Source organism: Falco rusticolus, chromosome 9 (genome assembly GCF_015220075.1).
Source record: "Falco rusticolus isolate bFalRus1 chromosome 9, bFalRus1.pri, whole genome shotgun sequence".
Lineage (NCBI taxonomy): Eukaryota > Metazoa > Chordata > Aves > Falconiformes > Falconidae > Falco > Falco rusticolus.
The window spans coordinates 23,304,767-23,325,030 of NC_051195.1; the positions used below are offsets into that span (position 1 = coordinate 23,304,767).

At 61.0% G+C, this 20,264-nt stretch overlaps 6 protein-coding genes across 6 annotated transcripts in view; 4 read left to right on the plus strand and 2 right to left on the minus strand.

The window, feature by feature from the left end:
* LOC119153214 (lipase member M-like) overlaps positions 1–17,743 on the minus strand; it is a 52,033-nt gene extending 34,290 nt beyond the window's left edge. Inside the window, exon 1 of the mRNA XM_037399346.1 lies at positions 17,289–17,743. The gene's annotated coding sequence lies outside the window, so the exon portion shown is untranslated. The remainder of the gene's footprint in view (positions 1–17,288) is intronic.
* LOC119153216 (lipase member M-like) lies at positions 704–7,728 on the plus strand. The gene is made up of 9 exons (XM_037399348.1): positions 704–832; positions 1,874–1,991; positions 2,658–2,856; positions 3,782–3,891; positions 4,602–4,747; positions 5,355–5,501; positions 6,208–6,279; positions 7,300–7,365; positions 7,495–7,728. The coding sequence occupies exons 1-9, from the start codon at positions 728–730 to the stop codon at positions 7,726–7,728; spliced, it is 1,197 nt and encodes a 398-aa protein (XP_037255245.1). The 5' UTR covers positions 704–727.
* On the plus strand, positions 9,359–12,355 carry PAOX (polyamine oxidase). The gene is made up of 7 exons (XM_037399343.1): positions 9,359–9,518; positions 9,891–10,383; positions 10,463–10,662; positions 10,887–11,142; positions 11,366–11,478; positions 11,573–11,730; positions 12,186–12,355. Exons 1-7 carry the CDS (start codon positions 9,374–9,376, stop codon positions 12,324–12,326), a joined length of 1,506 nt encoding a protein of 501 aa, XP_037255240.1. The 5' UTR covers positions 9,359–9,373; the 3' UTR covers positions 12,327–12,355.
* MTG1 (mitochondrial ribosome associated GTPase 1) lies at positions 12,727–15,603 on the plus strand. The gene is made up of 11 exons (XM_037399345.1): positions 12,727–12,950; positions 13,019–13,083; positions 13,345–13,449; positions 13,544–13,624; positions 13,894–13,950; positions 14,168–14,258; positions 14,371–14,432; positions 14,656–14,752; positions 14,959–15,040; positions 15,180–15,292; positions 15,408–15,603. The coding sequence occupies exons 1-11, from the start codon at positions 12,827–12,829 to the stop codon at positions 15,503–15,505; spliced, it is 975 nt and encodes a 324-aa protein (XP_037255242.1). The 5' UTR covers positions 12,727–12,826; the 3' UTR covers positions 15,506–15,603.
* On the minus strand, positions 15,931–17,199 carry SPRN (shadow of prion protein). The gene has a single exon (XM_037399349.1). The coding sequence runs from the start codon at positions 16,892–16,894 to the stop codon at positions 16,232–16,234; it is 663 nt and encodes a 220-aa protein (XP_037255246.1). The 5' UTR covers positions 16,895–17,199; the 3' UTR covers positions 15,931–16,231.
* Positions 17,744–17,869: 126 nt separating the features above from the next.
* Positions 17,870–20,020, plus strand: ECHS1 (enoyl-CoA hydratase, short chain 1). Its single transcript, XM_037399350.1, has 8 exons — positions 17,870–18,008; positions 18,546–18,743; positions 18,823–18,950; positions 19,031–19,130; positions 19,238–19,342; positions 19,428–19,547; positions 19,634–19,701; positions 19,789–20,020. Exons 1-8 carry the CDS (start codon positions 17,885–17,887, stop codon positions 19,852–19,854), a joined length of 909 nt encoding a protein of 302 aa, XP_037255247.1. The 5' UTR covers positions 17,870–17,884; the 3' UTR covers positions 19,855–20,020.
* The last annotated feature ends 244 nt before the right edge of the window (positions 20,021–20,264 follow it).

Consider the following 20,264-nt stretch of genomic DNA (forward strand, 5'->3'; position numbering starts at 1 on the left):
GGGATGTAACCAGATGGCTGGTGAGAAGATTTGCAACTCATGCTATCGGGTGGGAGTTAAGCTCTAACTTTTAAAAGCCTGGCAAAGCATTAAAAATCATAGATAATATTGACCGTCTATATTAAAAATCGATCTCTGCTCAGGACAGAACTCTCTAAGGCAATTAAAAAGATTTCTGTTCTTTTCAGGCTATGCTGATTTAATAGTCTTCCTATAATGCTCTACAAGTTTCGGTTCATAGGATCCTTCTGTTCATACAACTTCTGGGTGCAAAAACTAAGCAATAGAGTAACAGCAAAAGTATAGACACAGTCATAGCCCAGCCAACCTAAATGTGTTCCTTCTGTAGCACAAACTCTTTAGATTAATTCCCTCTGTATGACAATCGGCCTGATGGTATTTTCTATCACTTCAGTTCTTGCATTATAAAGACGTTTCTCTTCTTTTGTCCATTAAAAATATAAAAATGGGTCTTGTCTAGTACCAGATCCAGTCCATATAGAGTATGAAGAGCCTTGCGCGGACTCTAACAGCAGCTGGAATTGGGATTCCCCTCTGTTTCCCGAGCCCAGACCATGATATATGGTCTTCAGATATATAAGGAACTTAACCCATCATAATCAAGTAGAAACAGACATTCATAGCAATGTTCAATAATAATAGTAATAATAATAGTAGTAATAATAATAATAATAATAATAATAATAATAATTTACACAGGCGCAAGATGTGGCTGTTTATTGCAATCCTGTTTTTGACACAAGCACCTGTGAACTCAGAAGATGCCACTAAGCAGAAAAAGGCTATAAATCCTGAGACTTTCATGAATGTTGTAAGTCTGAAGAACTTCGAATTTCCACTCTGAAAGTTTGCACATGTTTAGTTGGGGAAGAGAGGGATGGAGAGTATGCGTGTGGAGGGGGCTGGGGTCACCATGTGCACTGGTTTTGTTGAGCTGTGTGATATAACGTTGCGCCCATACCATCACTAACAAACCCTGGTCCCTGAAGGATTTGTCTTCCTCCCAGCAGCCTTAAGTGCAATTATCAGCAAGTTAGTTAGAGAAGGGGGTAATCCCGGCCTCAATTTGATCAGACATCTTCCTGGAGGGTAGAAAGTTGTGCATGGCTTCCCTCCTTCAGCTGCAGCAAGCTGCTTGGGGCCATGTCCAGGTGAGTCCGAACGTCTCTGAAGGTGGGTTTAGATGGGCCTTTTAGATCGCCAAGACATGGGCAATTAAATTGCTGAAATTAATCTCTTCTGCCAACCATGTGAGTTCAGCAGTGTGCAGGCAGTATCACGGCTGGATTTCACCGGTCTTAAGCTTCCCAATCTGTGGAGTTTTCAGCATAAATAAAGCTCAGGAAGAGCATCAGGAGCCCTGCAACAAATCCTATGGGGCTCGTCCTACTGCCCTTCCAGTCAGTCCAGCCTGGCAGGTTCGATATGCCCTGCCATCTTATCTGCCCCCCGCATCAGCTCAGAGCATGACAGGACATGCCCTGCCACCAGTGTCAGCTGTCTGTAAATCTGTCTGGTCTCAAATTTCTGGAAACATTTCAAATGCATTTGCTGTTGCATGCTGCAGGGGAGCCCTGCTGCCGCCGGCTCCCTGTCTGCTCACAGGCAAGAGCCCATGTCTGGCTGTCTCCTCTCCCCTTGCGCACCTCACTGGGGCAAGCATAGGATTTGGACAGAGCACCCTCCCTCAAAGAAGTCCTCAGCTGATCCAGACACCCCAGGCAAAGCAGTATCCCAGCTGCCACAGCGCTTTAATTTTGCAAAGGCATCCCAGCAAATGGGGATGTGCTCTTCAGGTCAAATGAGCACCTCACCTTTGTAAATCTTTTCATCCAAATTTTCCTTTCCCCAGAGCCAAATAATCTGCCACAGAGGGTACCTGAGTGAAGAGTATGAAGTCCTGACGCATGACGGCTACTATGTCACCCTGAACAGAATTCCTCATGGAAGAGAAAATCCTAGGAACAGAGGTACAGTTCTATTTCACAAGGAAGCCAGGAAAAAAACCCAAAACCAAACACAAAAAAACCAAACCAAAACAAACAAACAAACAAAAAAACCCAAACAAAACCCCCACCTTAACATAACAAGGAAGTGAAGGGACAAACCTTACCAGGCCAGGGGAGTATTTGCTGTTAAAGCAAAAATACCAAAACCACAGTACTTCTCCAATTTACAGTCAAGGCTTTAGCAGCCAGCTTAGGAATGCACAGCAACCACCTTTCGTATCAAGCAGAGATTTGGTTTTAAAGCTTAGAGGGTGCAGGCATATCTTAAGAGAATTTCCAATTTAATTTTTCCCCATAAATTTGTGACTTTGAACAATCTCAGGGCAAGCCCATACATCTGAGTTTCACATGGTTGTTGCCAGTGGCCACGGGGTACTAAGCCTGTGGGGGATGAGCCCCTGGGGTCTGAGAGGCTTAGGAGGGACATCCACAGCTCTCCAGCATGAGACAATGAGGGCAACCACCACAAAACAACTATGATGAGGTTTTCTTCAGCAGCAGATGTCATTAAAATGCACATTGCATGTCCTCTAGCAGGGCAACACAGAGGCTTTATTGGCCTGAATTTGTGGTGAGCGAGTAGAGAAGTTCTGGTTCAGTGAAATGCGCTGTTTCTTTCACGTCCAGGGGACAAGCCAGTCGTATTTCTCCAGCACGGGTTACTTGGAGAAGGCAGCCACTGGGTGGAGAATCTGGCTAACAACAGCCTTGGCTTCATACTAGCAGACTCTGGCTATGATGTCTGGCTAGGAAACAGCCGGGGGACAAGATGGTCCCGGAGACACCAGCACCTTTCAGCTGACCAGGTTGAATTCTGGGATTTCAGGTGGGCTGGAGTGGATTACAAAAGCGCGGCAATCTTCCCTGCTTGCCACTAATCTCTAGGCAGAGGTGGGTGCCTCCAAGCAGGCAAGTCAGAACACCTAATTCCTGGGCACGGCCTCCCCCAGACCTCCCAGTGATGTGCCCAGGAAGGATGGAGGTACCTGTGCAGACCTGCCTGCTGACATGGTGCCACCACCTCCCTGCAGCTGCCTGGCCCTGTCAAGAGCGCAGGGCACTGTTGCCTGCGTGGAGACACCCATCCTGCAGAGACATTAGCCCTGTCCTGGGGCCTCTGCAGAGACTTCCCCAGCCAAGCCCCTCATCAAGGTGTCCACATCATTGTCACATCCCCTTTTGCCAGACTGTCCACAAAAACCCTGCCCACAAGAAAAACTTTGCAAGCTGCTACTGCCTCCCCAGACCTGATCTTCAGAGCAGTCCTGGATGTCCCAAGCTCATAAACATGCTTCCAGTAAGAAAAACCTAATAAAGTAGGTCCGCATTTCACCATAGCACACTAAAAGGCACATGGGCAGGAAGCGGTGCTCCATTGCCTTCTGGGAAAGAGCATCTCTAGGAGCAGAGCTGGTACTGTAATCCTGACGAGCCAGCTCTGGATCTGCAGAGCTGCTCTGTGCTGCACCTGAAATCACAGCTGGCCAGCCTCTGCACAGTTTCTTTACCACTAACCATGGTTATGGGAGAACTAAGCCCTGTCGGGCAAGGATGAGGCTATGGCAAGGGGGATGCTTTCGGACCCTGTGCAGTTTCACCCAGCACAGGGCTCTCCTAGATCATAGGCATTTTCTCCTGGAATATCAGCCAAAGATGTTAAGCCCTTCAGCAATGCAAGGCAGCTGAAATTCACAGGTAGGTTTGCTTTCCTGATGTTACCTTATAACCAACACAGCACTCCTCTATTGCAGCTTTCATGAAATGGCAATGTACGACCTCCCAGCCATGATTCAATTTGTTCTGCAGAAGACTGGGCAGAAGCAGATCTATTACGTTGGCCACTCCCAGGGCTGCACAATTGGTGCGTTAGAAGGGGTTGCGCATGATGTTACCTGGACCACCTTGAAAACATTAGTTTTGGTGTTTATAAGTAGAAAGCAGAGAGGTCCCATCTTTGTGGGCTGCCAAGCAAGCATGCTAGGTAGGATGTCTCTTGTAATGAGAAGTCCCACAGCAGCCATGCTTTTCATATAAGACATCTGGAAGGACCAGCATGCTCCTAGGGTAGTAGGAAAGCTCCTGGTGACCTCAGTGCTCCTTGCTGCAACTATAATTCAACCTAGAAAACTGAATCGCAGTGTTTCACATCAAAGCCAAAGGCATTTTGCACGGAGGTCACAGCTTCTGCTTTCTCATGAACTGTGTGCTTTCCTTTCACCAGCTGGGCCATCAGGGGTATGAGAAAACCTCTGCGATGGTGATACCCTTTAGCAGTGGTTGATGGAAGATGACAGTACTGTTCCTTTCACCTGGCGAATGGGACAGGACTTCCCATCAGTAGTAATCACTGAAGTGCCGCATCAGCCACTTCTAACCATAGGAATAAAGACATTGTCTCCTTTTGGACATCTCTAGCGCTAATGTTAAACAGACAGGGGGGAAGAGATCCTAGCTTTCTAATTAGAGATAATGCCTGCTAAACAGATCTGGGCTGTGGGTCCAAGCAAACCCTCGGATTAAGCGCCTGAAAAAAGTTCAACCAAGTCTCAGCTTGTTTCTCTGTTTTCTCAGCATTCATTGCATTTTCATCCATGCCAGAACTGGCTCAGAAAATCAAAATGTTTTTTGCCCTGGCTCCAGTAGTGACACTCAAGCATGCTAAAAGTCCCATCATGAAAATATCCTTCCTCCTGGACAGGCGGTTCAAGATGCTTCAGGTAGGGCATTACTCCCATGCTCCCCTCTCCCGAACACCAGCGCTAGAAAAGGGATTGTGCCTAGGCAGTCTCCACGGTTATCCAGTGCAGAAGAAAACAGTTTAATTCCTACTGATTTATAAACACAGACACGATTCAGGTGCAAATCAGTCCTGCATGGTCACTTTGTGGAGTGCATGCCTGCCTTCCCTCCACAGGACCTTCAGGTGTTGAAACTGGTCTTCCTATGGGGGCACTTGTTGAACCCTCAGGCAGACCACCTGGGCAAGAGCAGCTTTACTGTGTTGATTTTAACAACAGTGAAAAACTAATCCAGTACCTGGGGGAGGTGGAGGAAGGGAAGAGAGTCCCAAATATTGATTTCCCTGGAGTGCACTCAGTCAGCATTGCCTCCTGCAGGGAGCTGTACACATCTCAGTGGGACAGGAGGGCAAAGAAGCAGCAGGTTTGATTCCTGTGGGCACTCTGTGCTGCACGTCCCCTCACTGCCCAGCTGGTGGGACAATCCACAGGGACACCGGCTGGCAGTGGGTCAGGGGAGACAGTCCGAGGGCTAGGCTGCAGGAAGGGAAACACACGAAATCAACCTTGCCCTTTGCTTCTGCAGCTTCTGCTAGGCAGAACGGACGCTTCACTGCGGATAAGGAAGCTGTGGAGGTTTCTCCCCCAGCTGTGCAGGCACCCGCTACTGCACAAGCCCTGTGCCAACCTCTTCTTTCTGCTGGGAGGCTACAATGAGAAGAACCTCAACATGGTGGGTGCGCTGCCCCACATGGGGGTAAGGGAGCCAGAGCCCCAGGGTGCACCTTTTGGGAGCACCCAGCAGCACCCGCTGGCTCTGCCAACCCCTCTGCCTGCTGCCTGCCCCTTCTCTGCCAAACACCCTGCCCAGCTGGCTATGGCCGCTCGTCCCCAGTGCTCACGGGCAAGCAGATGCTGCAATGGCAACATGTGTCCCTCTGCCAGATCCTTCTCTCACTGCTTATCTTCCCCAGACAGGGAAAGTCCCCAGGGTCTGGTAAGTGAATGTCAGTGGCCAGGTGGCACTTGATAGCATCTCTGAGTAAGGGTTGTCTGTCACCAAGACCAGCTGTACCTCCCACCAGCATCCCTGGGGTGCAGCCCCTGCTCCTACCCACCCTACATAAAGTCTGCTGAAGCAGCATCTGGGTGATCACAGGTAGTCACCAAGGTCTTGAGTACAGTCCCTGAGCACACTCCCAGAGCCCAGATGAAGTATCTCCGGAAGCTAGGGGTACCTCATCCTTCGTCACCTTTCTTCTCCAGGAGCTGTCTCAAAGCAATTGATTTTTAATGAAAATTGTACTCCTGAAACTGACCCAACTCTCTAGACAGCGTGACCCAGCAGTGGCTGTTTTGGGAAATGCATCATCTGGCAGCTGCTGTCCTCACTCCTATCCATTGGAAAGCTGTAACGGTTTGAATATGTTTCCTTGCAGACGCGGCTGGATGTGTACACATCCCACTATCCAGACGGGACATCTGTCAAAACCTTGATGCATTGGGGCCAGGTAGGCTCCCTGAAACACAGATGCTTCACCCCTGGGTTGGTCCCTTCACTGAGTCTGGTGTGTCCAGGGCAGATGTGAGACTTTCGGGCTCTCAGGCCTTAGCAGCTTGTGAGAAAGTAAAAGCCAGAAATTAGTGTACAGAAGAGGCACTGGATGCAGGATGAGCTGCAGGGGTGTGTGCCCTGGGCTGTGCCAGACTGGGAGGCCACAGCTGGATGTTCAGACCAGTTTGGGGACCCCAGGGATCCCCAAAGCAGAGTGATCCCGGGGACACCATGGTGATGGTAGGTGGAAGTGAGGGCATATGAGGAGAGGCTGGGTGAGCTGGGCTTGCTCACCTGGAGATGAGGCAATGAAGGGGGATCCAATGGCAACTCCTTGCCAAACTGGAGGCACCAGGGCCAGACTCTGCCAGTCTGAGCAACCTCCTGCAGCTGCAGCATTGGCCCTGCTGGTAACAGGGTCAGGCTGGAGATCCCTACCCTGCTGCCTCCTTGCAGAGCCAAATTATAGGTAATGAGGAAAGAAAAAAGATCTTTTTAATCAATGCAACTATCGTGCAGCTATCTGAGCTTTCACCCCCAGTATAGAAGCAACTCCTAAAATAACTGGGCTCATGATGCCTCTATACTCTGAGCCCAGAGTGTCATGAGCAGGTAAGGATGCTCTGGTTGTTGAAGGAAAACTTGCCAACGTGAAGTCCTGCAGCAGCATCCTGCACACACAGGTGGTGGTGAGCAGGTTTTCAGAGGCAGGAGCGTTGCAAAGGGGCAGCCAAGGAGTCACATGCAACACCTTGGTTTGTCAACTCATAGCTAGGGACAGGCACGGAGCTGGAGATCAGAGTATCACCCTGTTAAAAGAGGTGGAAAGTCTGGCTTTGTGGAGATGCCACCTCCTCCTGCAATGTCACATGCGAGCACCCTGTCATGATGTGGTCCTTTGAGGAGGCCAGGAGATGCCAGACCCTCATAGTGGCACTTGCTGGGCTCTCACCACAGATCTGTCCTCTCCTCCCAGGTGATAAAATCGGGACAATTCAAAGCCTTTGACTATGGCAGCAAAAACCCAGCCATATACCACCAGGTAGGAAGCTGCAGCAGCAGTGCTGGCAGCTGGAGATGCCAAGGGACTGTCCTGGGTGGTGTGGGGATGGGGTGGCTTGCAGGTGTTGACCACAATGGCAATTCCTCAGAGTCTCCTGTGTCCCTCCAGGAGACACCTCCCCTCTACCGGGTGGAGGAGATGCCTGTGCCCACCGCCGTGTGGTCAGGGGGAGAAGACTGGACAGCTGACTGGAGGGATGTCCTCCTGCTGCTTCCCCGCATCACCCACATTGTCACCTACAGCCACATCCCTGACTGGAACCACTGGGACTTCATCTGGGGCTTGGACGCCCCTGGGCGCCTCTATAGCAGCATCCTGGAGCTGATGGAGGGGTCCCAGTAGAGCAGCAGCTCCCTAGGGAGATGCCTGGCCCCTCTCCCTCAGCCACGACAGTGCAAGGAGGCGGTGGGACATCCCCTGCTGTCCCCTTCTTCCTGCTGGCCTGACACACTTGTGGTGATGGTGCTTCCCACGCATCCCTTAGTCATCAGGGTTTGTCCTCCTTGCTTGAGAGCTCCTCAAGGACCAGTAGCACTTTGCAGGCAGGGCAGCGTGGGGATCAGCCAAGGTGCTGGGGCAGGCAGGAGCCACTGGCAAGGCAGCCCCCCTGGGAGGGCCCCAGGGGGATCGTGAAACTGCATCCTGGGCTGTGTGAGGGGGATGCTGTGACCCCGCTGTGACCCCCTGGTGACTGCCCAGTGGGTCAGGGATCAGAGCACCCAACCCACAAGGAGATGGGAGAGAGCTGGGCATGTTGGGTCTGGCCGTGGGGAGGCAAGGGTGTTTGAGAGCAGCCCCTGATCGCAGCACAGGAGTGATGGAGGGGAAGGAATTGATGAGGCCAAACCCTTCTGGGCGGCAACAGGCAATGCAACAAGGGGCTCCAGCCCCAGATTGCAACTCAGGGCGGTTCAGGCTGGATATGGGGAACCCTTCTTCCCCCAGACAGATCCCCAGGGAGGTGGAGGGTCTCCATCTGGAGGGGTTCAGGGCTCAACTGGGCCAAGCCAGGCACTTGCCTGCACTGTTTGGTCCTGGGGCTGAGTAGCCAGACGTTCCTGGGGATGGCTGCAACACCGACATGCCAGGAATGCTCGTCTTCCATCCCTGGGAGCCACGACCTCAAATGCTCCGGGGCCAGGATGCAGGGCCACCGTCCCCCTACAAAGCTGCTGCCAGGCTGGTCCCCCGTGGTGGTGCACAGCCCCTGCTCCATGGTCCCACCCTGCTGCTTGTTGGAAAACTGGAGGCGGGGAAAATCCCTCCATAATAAAAGCTCAAAGGTGATTTTAGGAGCGGGGATTCCGGAAGCCTGTACCACAGCTCTCCCCTGCCTCTTCCTTGCACGCAAACACTTTCCGGGGGAGCTGCCCGTGCCCGGGGCCAGCCGGGAGCACCCCGGCACCCACCCACGCCCCACCACCGCCGGGGTGGGCAGCAGGCGGGGGCACCCCCTGGGCAGCACCGGCGCAGGAACGACGGCTGGAAAGAACCACCGGGCAGCCTCGGGGACGGAGAGCTTTATTCCTGTCCAGGGCGGCTCGGCCATCACCGGCCACGCGGGAGCGCCGGGGCCGGCGGCCCTGGAGGGCAGCTGCCTGCGTGACCGCTGCCCGCACCCGCAGCGCTCCCCGCTGCCGCCGGGCTGCGCACGGCCAGCGCAGCGCGCTCCCGGCCCGCTGTCGGCACCCCGAGACCCCCCGGCCGCGGCCCCAGGCGGCTCACGGGGGACGAGGGGGGTGAGGTGGTCCCGGGGCTGCCCCACACCCCAGCAAGGGCCCCCCCACCTGCGAAGCCAGCCGGCTGTTGGCCCCACTCCCTGAAGACATCGCCCGCCGCGAGAAGAGACCCCGCCGGGGATCGCCCCCCGCTCCCGCTCCTGCCGAGTCGCGGCGGGGCTGAGCCGGGGCGGAGCCGGGGCGGGGCGGAGCCGGGGCGGGGCCGGGGCGGGGCTGAGCCGGGGCGGGGCGAGCCGGGGCCGGGCGCCATGGAGGGCGGCGGGCGGCGGGTGGTGGCGGTGGGCGCGGGGCTGGCGGGGCTGGGGGCGGCGCAGCGGCTCCGCGGGCACGGCTCCCTCCGCCTGCTGGAGGCAGCGCCCCGCGCCGGGGGCCGCGTCTGCACCCGCCCCTTCGGTACGGGGGAGGCCCGGGGGGCGGCACCGGGGGCCAGGGCCGGGCAAGGGGGGTGGCACCGGCATGGGGACGGGTCTGGCTCGGGGAGAAGGGGACGCTGCACCGGGGAACGGATCCGGTCTCAGGGGTGGCTTTACCAGGGCAGGGCCGGGGATGGAGGAACTGCACCTGACCCCCCGCTGTGGGGCCGGTCCTGAGCGGGATGGACTCGGGGCTGAGGGTGTCCGATGGCACAGGGGCGACTGGGGCAGCGGAGGGGCTGCTGGCTGCAGCTGTTTAGGGGGCCACATGGGGCTGAGGGTCCTGCTGATACCCGGGGGGTCCTGCCATATGTATGCCTTGGGGTGACACCCACCCACCCCCTTCCTACAGCACTGGGGCTGGTGGAGATGGGGGCGCAGTGGATCCACGGCCCCTCACCAGGGAACCCCGTCTTCCGCCTGGCCACCCACTATGGCCTGCTGGGCCCAGAGGCTGCCCGGGAGGAGAACCAGCAGGCAGAGGTGGGGGGCCACCCCCCACTTCCCTCCATCACCTACTGCAGCTTGGGGAGGGCGCTGAGCCCCCAGGTGGTAAGTGAAGCCCATGACCTATTCGACACCCTCCTGGCCTCCGCCCGCGCTTTCTGGGAGACCAAGGAGCCACCAGTGCCCAGTGTGGGACAGTACCTGCGGGAGGAGATTGCCCGGAGAGTCCCCACATGGGGGGGCGGTGAGGAGGATGCCCAGCAGCTCCGGCTGGCAGTTCTTGCCACCTGCCTCAAGCTGGAGTGTTGCATCAGTGGGACCCACAGCATGGACCTGGTGGCCCTGGAGCCCTTTGGGGAGTATGTCTCCCTGCCCGGCCTGGACTGCACCTTCCCAGGGTAAGCATGGGGCTCTGGAGGGCGATGCAGAAGAGCATTTCAGGGGGCACCCCGTCCCCAATGGCACCTCTTCCTGCAGCGGCTACAGCAGTTTGCCCAATTGCATGCTCTCAGCACTGCCGGAGGGCACTGTCCTACTCAACAAGGCTGTGAGGACCATCCGGTGGCAAGGGTCCTTCCGCGAGGAAGGGGATGATGCCAGGGATTTCCCTGTTCGGGTGGAGTGTGAGGATGGAGACAGTTTCCTTGCTGACCACGTTATTGTCACTGTCCCGCTAGGTGAGTTCACCAACAACCTTTCCTTGCCCTGCCTGTCCCCTCCAACCAGCTGACATTGTTGGAGAAGGGCAGATGGAGAGCAAGGACTTGCCCAAACTTCTTCCCAGCCTCACCTCTCCCACCGTGGGGAGAGGGGAGGCTGGGAAGAGGGTTGGGGAGAGGAAAGTATCTCAGACCCAGTTTAGGAGCCAAATAAACAAAGCTGCCCCATCTTCTGCCTGCAGGTTTTCTCAAGGAACACCACCAGGACTTCTTCCAGCCTCCCCTGCCTGAGTGGAAAGCAGAAGCCATTCGCCACCTGGGTTTTGGCGTCAACAACAAGATCTTACTGGAGTTTGAGCAGCCTTTCTGGGAACCCCAGCAGCAGTTTATTGAATTGGTGTGGGAGGATGAGTCACCCCTTGAGAAGCCCAGCACTGACCTGGAGGCCAGCTGGTTCAAGAAGCTCACTGGATTTGTGGTCCTCCAGCCACCGGAGCAGTACGTGATGGGGAGCATCAGCAAAGGGGCATCGTGGCTGGGAGGTTTGGGCATCTTCTGGGCAAAGTGAAGAAGCATCTTAGTCCTGCCTGGAGCTTCCAAGACCTTCTCTAGGTCGCTGGTGGTCCGTGATGCAGTAGTGCTCCAAGGGCAGGGAGGGCACGGTTCCTGGTGAGCAGCAGGAGGGCAATAGGCAGTTCTTGGCCTCGTCTTTCCTCCCCAGGCATGGGCACGTCCTTTGCGGTTTCATTGCGGGGAAGGAGTCTGAGCACATGGAGACACTGAGTGATGCAGAGGTTCTCAGCACCATGACACGCGTCCTCCGCACACTAACAGGTACTATCGCCTCCTCTGCCCTCATCACCCCAACCCCCCTGGGGAAACATGCACCCAGATTTCTGGATCCCCCACCCAAAACATGCACCTGCAGGGAATCCACACCTGCCCGCTCCCAGGAGTGTGCTCAGGTCCCAGTGGTACAGCGCTCCCTACACCCGGGGCTCCTACAGCTACGTGGCCGTTGGCAGCTCAGGGGATGACATCGATGTGCTGGCTCAGCCTCTGCCCGAGGACCCTGAGGACCCCAGGGTAATTGCTTTAAGCCTGGGGGATGCAGTGACTGTGGGGGAAACGGGACCTCCCAGGTTTGGGCACAGACAGACCCAGGTGGGAACAGGGCACCCCAGGCCTTGAGGAGCACAGGGAGGTGGCATTCCTCACTCCCACTCTATTCGGGGGTCACCAACCAACCCTGCTTGGCTCTTCCCACTGAGATCCATGGGGATGGGGGGGTACCCCATTTCCATAAAATCTGGGGACACATAGCTCCTTCCAGCCATTTTCCAACACCCTCGTGCCATGGGGTGGGTCAGTAAGGAAGGGAAGGTGCCCATTCCTCGGTCCCGACATGGCAGCAGAGCGGGTCATGCATCGATGGGGTGCCAAAGGGCAGGGAGATGGGGCTGGTTTAGTACAACCCAGTGTCCCCGCTGGGCTGGGGGGAGGTGGCAGGCCCCCAGTGCTCACCTCCCACCCTGCCACAGCCTCTGCAACTCCTCTTCGCCGGCGAAGCCACCCACCGCACCTTCTACTCCACCACCCACGGGGCCCTGCTGTCGGGCTGGCGAGAGGCCGAGCGGCTCAACCAATTCTTCGAGGCACCCAGCCCCACTCCTCGGCTCTGAGGCAGGAAAATAAAACCCGTGTTTCGCGGGCCGCTGCCGGCCAGCCTCCTTTATTGAGAAACCTCCCCGGCGGTGGGATGCAGAGCCTTCTCTCTCAGCGCGGGGGGGGATGGATGCGGCTCCTCGGCTCGGGTCAGAGGCTGCGGCGTTAGTACCAGTTGGTGCTGGAGATCAGGAAGCGGGTGTCATCCAGCGGGGCCTGCGTCGGGCCTGGCTCCGGGGCGGGCTGAGGAGCTGGGGGCGGCTGGGGGGTCGGTTGGGGACCAGGCCCCGCGGCACCGGGGGTGCTAGGCCCCGCGGCACGGGGGGTGCCGGGCCCCGCGGGGGGCGCGGGGGCGCGCCCCCCGCGGGGCCCGGCACCCCCCGTGCCGCCAGGACCCACCGTCGGCCCCCTCGTAGGCTCCGCCATGGCGCTGAGGAGGCCGCACCCCTCAGCGTCGCGTATCCGGCTCCCCCGCGCGTCGCGCTGGATGTGACGCAGCCGAAGGGGCGCTGCCGCCATGAGAGGATGGGCGGGAGCGCTGCGGGCGGCCGCATCCGTGTCGGTGCCCGGCAAGTTCAGGGAGCGTTTCGATTTCGGCGGCCGCGATGTGGCCTCTTGGTTCCCAGGGCACATGGCGAAAGGTGAGGGGTGGGAGTGGGGCGGGCTGGCCCTCCCCCTGCCGCCGCGCTCACCCGGCGCTGTGTTGCAGGCCTGCGGAAGATGCGGGCCTCGCTGCGGCAGGCCGACTGCCTCATCGAGGTGCACGACGCTCGCATATCCTCCAGTACGGCTTCTCACCCCCCGCCCCGGGTGTCCCCCGGGGCAGCAGGACCCCGCCCCCTGCACCGGTGTGTCTGTCACTTCACCCGCGCCTCCGTGCCCCAGCTGTCCTGTCTCCCACCAGGCCTGTCCCGTACCCCTTTCCAGCTCCACACCGGCCCCCCCAACTCCCCGATACCCTGCCCCACCCCCCACTGGTCCGCCCAGTACCTGCTCCCATGCCAGCACACCGTCACTTTCCTTAGTGGCAATTACCTCCCACTGTCGGGCCGTAACCCCATGCTGCATGAGGCGCTGGGCATCCGCCCGCACATCCTAGTGCTGAACAAGATGGACCTGGCTGATCCCCACCGGCAGCCGGTGAGCACCGGGACACGGCGGGCGGGCTGGCTGGCTGGGGGTCCGTGGGTTGCTGCGGGCAGGTGCCAGCAGTGCCTCTGCCTGTCCCCTTCAGACAGTCTTGGAGTACCTGAAGCAGCAGGGATGCTCACACGTTGTCTTCACTGACTGCCAGCACGATAGCAACGTCAAGAAGGTAATGGGCCAGTAGCCCTGCTCCTTGCTGCCAGCAGCTGAGGGCCATGCGCTGATATCCCAGCCCCAAGCAGAGGCCTCAGTGCCCCACTGTGAGGTGGTGGCACTGGTGTCCAGACCAGTCTTCACTTCCAGCTTACCCAAGGCACCCCATCTTTTGCTTTGCCCTCATTTTGTGCATCCTCCTGGCACGGTGTCCTCTGAGCGAGTGGCTGCTACCAACTTGGGCGCAGAGCCACAGTTACAGCCCTTCTCCGTGTTTCTCTGCAGATTGTTCCCCTGGTTGCCAAGCTGGTGAGCAACAACCCACGCTACCACAGGGCCGAGGTGAGATGCAGCAGTGAGAGTGACAGTGCATGAACAAGGAGTCAGGGTGGCCATCTGCAGGTCACCCCCTCCAGCTGAAGGGACGAGGCTGCTCACACACATACCCAAAGCGCTGGCAAAGACTGGGTTGTTTTAGTGGTGCAGCTGACCGTTGCTCCTGGGGTGGGTGGCCGGCCAATAACTAGCTGCTTTCTGCCTGTATCGTCCTCACTTCCAGAGCACTGAGTACAGCATCCTGGTGATCGGCGTGCCTAACGTGGGCAAGTCCTCACTCATCAACTCCCTGCGGAGGCTGCACCTCAAAAAGGGTATTTCTCCATGGTGCCTGGGCTTAGGAATGAGCCAGTGGCACAGCTGTGAAGCACATGGCAGGGCACAGTGTTGCTTGCGTCTCTGACTGTGTCTCTCCTTTCCCCAAAGGAAAAGCCACTGCAGTCGGTGGCGAGCCAGGCATCACCAAGGCAGTACTGACCAGAATCCAGGTACCGTCCCTGCAGCACAGCCTTCTGGGTAGGTGCTGGCCTCTGCATCCCTGCGTCCTCTTGCAGGAGTTCTGGGAAACCTGGAGGCACGCAGAACTGATCTGAAAGGGTTGCTCAGGTCCCCTTTCCAGCAAGACCTTATAACAAAAGAGCTCAACACCTGGCTCCTTAGCTGTGTCAAGGGAGCCGAGCATCCTAATCACCCTGCCTCCCCCCATCCCAGGTCTGCGAGAAGCCCTTGATGTACCTGGTGGACACGCCTGGTGTGCTGCCTCCAAAGCTGGGGGATGTGGAGACGGGCATGAAGCTGGCGCTGTGTGGTGAGGTGGAGGCTGTGGCCAGGGGAACTCCCTAAACGTGGCTTCAAGCCCTGGCTGGGTCTGGTACCCAGGGCTGGGGCGGCAGTCTGCTGGCTCAGTCTTCCCAGGCTGGTGCAAGCTGCCACAGGTGGCATGTGGATGGCAGGAGGGGTGGCTGGGGCTTGAAACAGGGCTTTGGGGACCTGGGGCTTGACCCTTTTTTCCAGGAGCCATCCGTGACCACCTGGTGGGGGAGGACATCATGGCTGACTACCTCCTGTACACCCTGAACAAGTGGCAGCAGTTTGGGTGAGCTGGCAGGGAACCGGAGACAGCCCCAGGCTGTGTCCACTGCCTGTGGTTCCAAGTGGGTGGTGGAGAGGCGATCCCTGGGGAACTGGGAGGGGAGAGGTGATGCTGGCAGGGTGTAAGCCACCTCCTTCGGTAGGTACGTGCAGCGCTACGGGCTGGCCGAGGCCTGCGACAACATCGAGCTTGTGCTGAGGCGTGTGGCCCTTGCCCAGGGCAGGACGCAGAAGGTGAAAGTGCTGACGGGCACGGGTGAGCGCTCTGGGAGACCTCTGCTGCCTGGGGTGCGGGAGGCAAGGCTTTTGGGGATCCTGCAGCGGCTCCAGGCTCTGCTGACGCCTCCTGCATCCACTGCCCCCATCTCCAGGCAATGTCAACATGACGACGCTCAACTACTCAGCAGCTGCCTATGAGTTCCTGCGGGATTTCCGGGCAGGACACCTGGGCAGGGTGACGCTGGACTGAGACTTGTCCCATGGGGGAGAGGCAGTTGCATGGGCTGAGGACACCCTGTCGTGGAGCTCCGGGATGTGATTAAAGTGGCTTTGCAGGGGCAGTCCCCAGTTTTGGACCCCAGGCTCCTGCAGGGGAGGGCAGAAGGGCAGGATCCCCGTGGTGTGTGGTGAGGGTGCGCTGTGGTGGCTGCCCTGCGGTGTCACCACACAGGGTGATGCTCTCCTTGGGGAGTGCGGCACCCACCCAGGAGGGGCAGGGCTGCTGCCTCCAGTGGGGACAAATCCCCTGCCTGGGGAGCCATTTTCTCGCTGCAGTCTGGGCCCTGTCTGGGACCTCCATCCTGAGACAACGCCTCCGTGAGCAGGGTGCCGGGGTGGCAGCTGGCCACGCCAGGGTCCCCATCCTGAGCCCCTTGCCCCGCATCCAGCCACACCTGCTTTCTGCCCATTTTTATTGCCACCTCCTCGTCCTCCAGACGCTGAGACCCACGTACAGAAGAGCGGTGCGAACGGGGTGCCCGAGCCGGCGGGGTTGGGGGTTGGGGGTGCAGGTGGTGGAGGGACTTCCCGCGGGGTCCTGCCCCACTGGCGGTGGGTGACCGGGTGAGATCGGGCGCTGAGTGGGTGCAGCCCTGGGAGCCACTGCTAGCCCAGGGGGGCGGGCTGGGCCCCGGGGGGCGGCCGGTCCTCACGGCATCGGTAGCTGCACCGGGCACGGTCAGGTCCCCGGAAACCTTCAGCGGCGGAGGACGGCGGCCAGGGGGCAGAGCCAGGGCACGGCCCAGCCCGGCGGGTCCCGGGCCGGGGCGGCGGAGGTCCAGGCGCCGGCGGCGCCCGTCCAGTTGCCGTCGCGGTACTCGACGCCGTCGCCTGACTCCAGCTCGCCGGCCAGCCGGGCCCGGCGCAGGGCCGCCCCCGCCGCCACGCCGGCCGCCGCTCCAGCCGCCGCCGCCCCCGCCACCCGCAGGGCCGCCCCGGCCGAGCCGTAGCGGGGCGGCGCCGCCCTCACCCGGCCGCGGGCGGCCCCCCGGGCCCCGCCGCGGGCGGCCCCCCGGGCTCCGCCGCGCCCGCCCTTGCCGGCCGCCGTGTCGCAGAAGGCGGCGGCCAGCAGCATCACCGCCCAGCAGGCCGCCGCGCCGCGCCGCATCCCGCCGCACCTGGGCAGAGGGAGAGCCCCGGCGCTCAGCCGCGGGTGCGCACGCGTGTGCCCCGCGCGGACGCGTGCGGGAGGGGCGGGCGGCGGTTCGCCCCCTGCGCGAGACGCGGGCACACGCGCAGGCTGCGGGCGCGTGCCTGGCTGGCACACGCGTGTCACGCCACAGCCCGCGGGTGGCATAAATGCGCTCTCGCCCCCACGCGGAAAAGGCGTGCCCTCGCGCGTGCGTGCACACTCAGCCATGCACACTGGACGCGCGCTTGTGCACGCGCCTGCACGAGCTGCATGCACCTCCGCGCCCCGGCGTGCGCCCGCACCCGGCGGCAGCCCTGGGCACCCCCGCGCAGGGCTCGCACACGCGCACGCCGTGACTCACGCGCGGCCCCTGCGAGCCTCTGGGGCACGCTCGCACGGCTTGCGCGCGGCCCGCTCCCCGCGGCTGCCCTGGGCGCGCCGGCACGGCTGCACGTTGCTCACGCGCTCAGGCACGCTCCGGGGCACGCCGCGCACACACCGCGCACACACGCGGCCCGCGTGTGTCGTGTCCGTGTCCGTGTCCGTGTCCGTCCCTTCCCCCGCCCCCCCGGCACCACCCCCCGCCGGCACCGTGCACGCCGCCCCCGCCCGCGGGGCTCACCCGGCCCGGGGCTGCCGCTGGCTCGCTCCGCACCGCTCCTCCCCGGCCGCGCTCCCGCCGCCGCGCGCTCAATGCCGCCGCGCCCCCCCTCCGCCGCCACTCCACGCGCGGGGGTGGGGGCGCGTGCTCGGGGCCGCGCGGCGGCAGGGTGCGCGCGCGGAGGGAGCGGGGCACGGCGTCCACGCCGGGCCGCCCGTGGCGGTGCGTGCAGCCGCGGAAAGCGGCGGAGGAAGCGCCCCCCCCACCCCCAGCGGTCCCGCCCCGCGGCGCCGATAAACGCTCCCAGCCCAGCCTGGGCCCCACTCGCGTCCCGCGGCGCGGGGACGCGGGCAGGACGGCAGCGCCGCCGCCACCAGGCCTGATGGGCGCGGGCCCGGGAGCCCCTCCCCCGCGGCCTGCTCCGGCCACGGGGCCGTAGGTCCCACGGCCGCGGCCCGGCCCCCGAGCTGCGCACCAGGGGCGGGGCGCGGAGGCACGGCCTCGACCAATGGGGCTGGCGCGCTGCGGGGCGGGGCCGTTTCGGCCAATGGGCCCTGGGCGGGGCGGAGCGACAGCGGGCGGAGGGGCGGGGCGGGGCCGCTGCTCCGCGCTCCGCCATGGCCGGCTCGCTGCGCGCGCTCCTCGGCCCCGCCGCCACCGCCGCCGCCGCTGCCGCGCGCCGCCGCGCGCTGGTCCCGTCGCCGCCCCGCCCCTTCCTCGGGGCGCGGGCCTGCAGCGCCGGTGAGGGGGGCACCGGGGCGGGCACGGGGGGCGCCTGGCGGTGGGGAGCAGGCGCCATGCACCGGGGCGTCAACACCGGGCACCGGGTCTCGGCGCCCTGCGTGGGGCCTGGCACCGGGTCCCTGCGGTCACGTACGGGCTGTGGCACCACGTACCAGGGTCCTAGCATCGCGCATCGGGCCACGTACGGTCCCAGCACCGTGCATCCTGCCAGCACCTTGCAACGGGGTGCCTGCAGCGTGCACCGGGGCCCCCAGCACGGCACACCGGCTCGGCGTGCGCTGGTCGCTGGGCTGCACCTGCCGGGGCCAGGATCGCAGCGGGAACGCCCCGCGGGGCCGAGCCCCCAGGCCCCGAGGTGACGGCGGGCTGGCTGCCAGGCCCCGCTGGCACGCACCCGCCGCCTTGAAGGTCGCCTTAAAATAGCGCGGGGTCGCGGCAGCGCCCGGGGCCTTGCCGCACCGGGGCGGGCGGGCGATTCTCACCCGGCTGCAGGCAACCAGCTGCCTAACGGGACGGTGCCCGGGGCGGCGGCAGGGGCCCTGTTCCAGTACCTGGCGGTGCAGAAGACGGGAGCACGGCAGAGCGTGGGCCTGATCCGGCTGAACCGGCCGCAGGCGCTGAATGCCCTCTGCGAGGGGCTGATGGAGGAGCTGCGGCGGGCGCTGGACACGCTGGAGAGCGACCCACAGGTGGGGGCCATTGTCATCACCGGCAGCGAGAAAGCCTTCGCAGGTAGGGCAGGGTGCCTCGCCCCTCTGTGGATTTTAGGGGGTGGAGGGTGTTCGGTGTCCCACCCTGTTGCCTTTCGTAGCTGGCGCAGACATCAAGGAGATGCAGAATAAAACCTTCCAGCAGTGCTACAGCGGTGGCTTCCTCGCTGGCTGGGACAAGGTCTCCACTGTCCGCAAGCCCATCATCGCCGCCGTCAATGGCTATGCCGTGAGTCCCCTCCCACTCTCCCTGCACCTCCCGGCTCAGCCCCAGCACCCCCTGACCCCCCTCTTCCTCCCCTGTCCCAGCTGGGTGGCGGGTGCGAGCTGGCCATGATGTGCGACATCATCTATGCTGGGGAGAAGGCGCAGTTCGGGCAACCCGAAATCCTTCTGGGCACCATCCCAGGTGAGCAGGGGGCACCCACCAAGTAGGGTCCATCCCGGCCAGAGCAGAGACAGCGGGGACACCCGGGTATCCCTCTCTGGACCTTTACCTTCCCTGAATGACTCCAGGTGCTGGAGGGACTCAGAGGCTGACCAGGGCAGTGGGGAAGTCGCTGGCAATGGAGATGGTTCTCACTGGGGACCGGATTTCAGCAGCAGAGGCAAAAGAGGCAGGTAGGGTGGTGGGCCAGCCCGGGCACTGTGGGGGTTTAGTGGGGAGCCATCCCCCCACCCCACCGCCTCCCACCATCCATCCTAGGTCTGGTCAGCAAAGTCTTCCCTGTGGATAAGCTGCTGGACGCGGCCATCGCCTGCGCCGAGAAGATCGCCAACAACTCCAAGCTGGTGGCTGCCATGGCAAAAGAGTCGGTCAATGCTGGTAGGGGCTGGGGGGCCAATGGGGAACCTTCCGGGGGGCTGCGGGGCCAGGCAGCGGGGTGTCCCCAACTTCTCCCTTGCTCTCAGCCTTTGAGACCACGCTGGCCGAGGGGACCAGGACAGAGAAGAGGCTTTTTTACGCCACCTTTGCCACCGTGAGTAGAGGCATGGCCCCGTTACATGGGGGGATAGCAGGGCTGCTGCAGCCCCCCCTCCCAACCTCACCTCTCCACTCATCACAGGACGACCGCAAGGAGGGGATGACAGCATTTGTGGAGAAGCGCAAGGCAAACTTCACTGACAGCTGAGCCCAGGGTGGTGCAGGTTACCACGGCTGCCTGCTGCTCATCAACCCCCTGTGTCACCCCACGGAGGGGTCTGGGACCTGGCAGCGAGCGATACGTGTGTGGGGTGAGACAACCAGCAGCACGGACCACCTTTGCCATCACTATTAAAAGGTTTTCCTGGCACTGACGGGAGATGGGATATCCTTGCTGTGGGGTCCCCCCTGAGCTGTGAAATGTTGGGGTTCACTCACACACACCACACACACCCTGTCACGTTGCTCACAGGTGCTGGACTGGGCAAGAGCAGCCTTGTGAACCAGTAGGTCCGTGTGTCCCGGGGGGAGGGGACAGGCTGTGGCATCTTCTTGGGCACAGCACCGGTGTGCTGAGTTTGCCCAGTCTCCGCCCTGCCTGGACTGGACTGAAGGCCA

Coding starts and splice junctions, on each gene's coding strand:
- LOC119153216 (XM_037399348.1), top strand. CDS start 728: ATGTGGCTGTTTATTGCAATCCTGTTTTTGACACAAGCACCTGTGAAC. Junction 6,280..7,299: donor CCTTGATGCATTGGGGCCAG/GTAGGCTCCCTG, acceptor CTCTCCTCCCAG/GTGATAAAATCGGGACAATT. Junction 7,366..7,494: donor ACCCAGCCATATACCACCAG/GTAGGAAGCTGC, acceptor GTGTCCCTCCAG/GAGACACCTCCCCTCTACCG.
- PAOX (XM_037399343.1), top strand. CDS start 9,374: ATGGAGGGCGGCGGGCGGCGGGTGGTGGCGGTGGGCGCGGGGCTGGCG. Junction 10,384..10,462: donor CTGGACTGCACCTTCCCAGG/GTAAGCATGGGG, acceptor CTCTTCCTGCAG/CGGCTACAGCAGTTTGCCCA. Junction 10,663..10,886: donor TATTGTCACTGTCCCGCTAG/GTGAGTTCACCA, acceptor TTCTGCCTGCAG/GTTTTCTCAAGGAACACCAC.
- MTG1 (XM_037399345.1), top strand. CDS start 12,827: ATGAGAGGATGGGCGGGAGCGCTGCGGGCGGCCGCATCCGTGTCGGTG. Junction 12,951..13,018: donor CCCAGGGCACATGGCGAAAG/GTGAGGGGTGGG, acceptor GCTGTGTTGCAG/GCCTGCGGAAGATGCGGGCC. Junction 15,293..15,407: donor GAAAGTGCTGACGGGCACGG/GTGAGCGCTCTG, acceptor CCCCATCTCCAG/GCAATGTCAACATGACGACG.
- SPRN (XM_037399349.1), bottom strand. CDS start 16,894: ATGGCTGAGTGTGCACGCACGCGCGAGGGCACGCCTTTTCCGCGTGGG.
- ECHS1 (XM_037399350.1), top strand. CDS start 17,885: ATGGCCGGCTCGCTGCGCGCGCTCCTCGGCCCCGCCGCCACCGCCGCC. Junction 18,744..18,822: donor CAGCGAGAAAGCCTTCGCAG/GTAGGGCAGGGT, acceptor TGCCTTTCGTAG/CTGGCGCAGACATCAAGGAG. Junction 19,548..19,633: donor AAAAGAGTCGGTCAATGCTG/GTAGGGGCTGGG, acceptor CCTTGCTCTCAG/CCTTTGAGACCACGCTGGCC.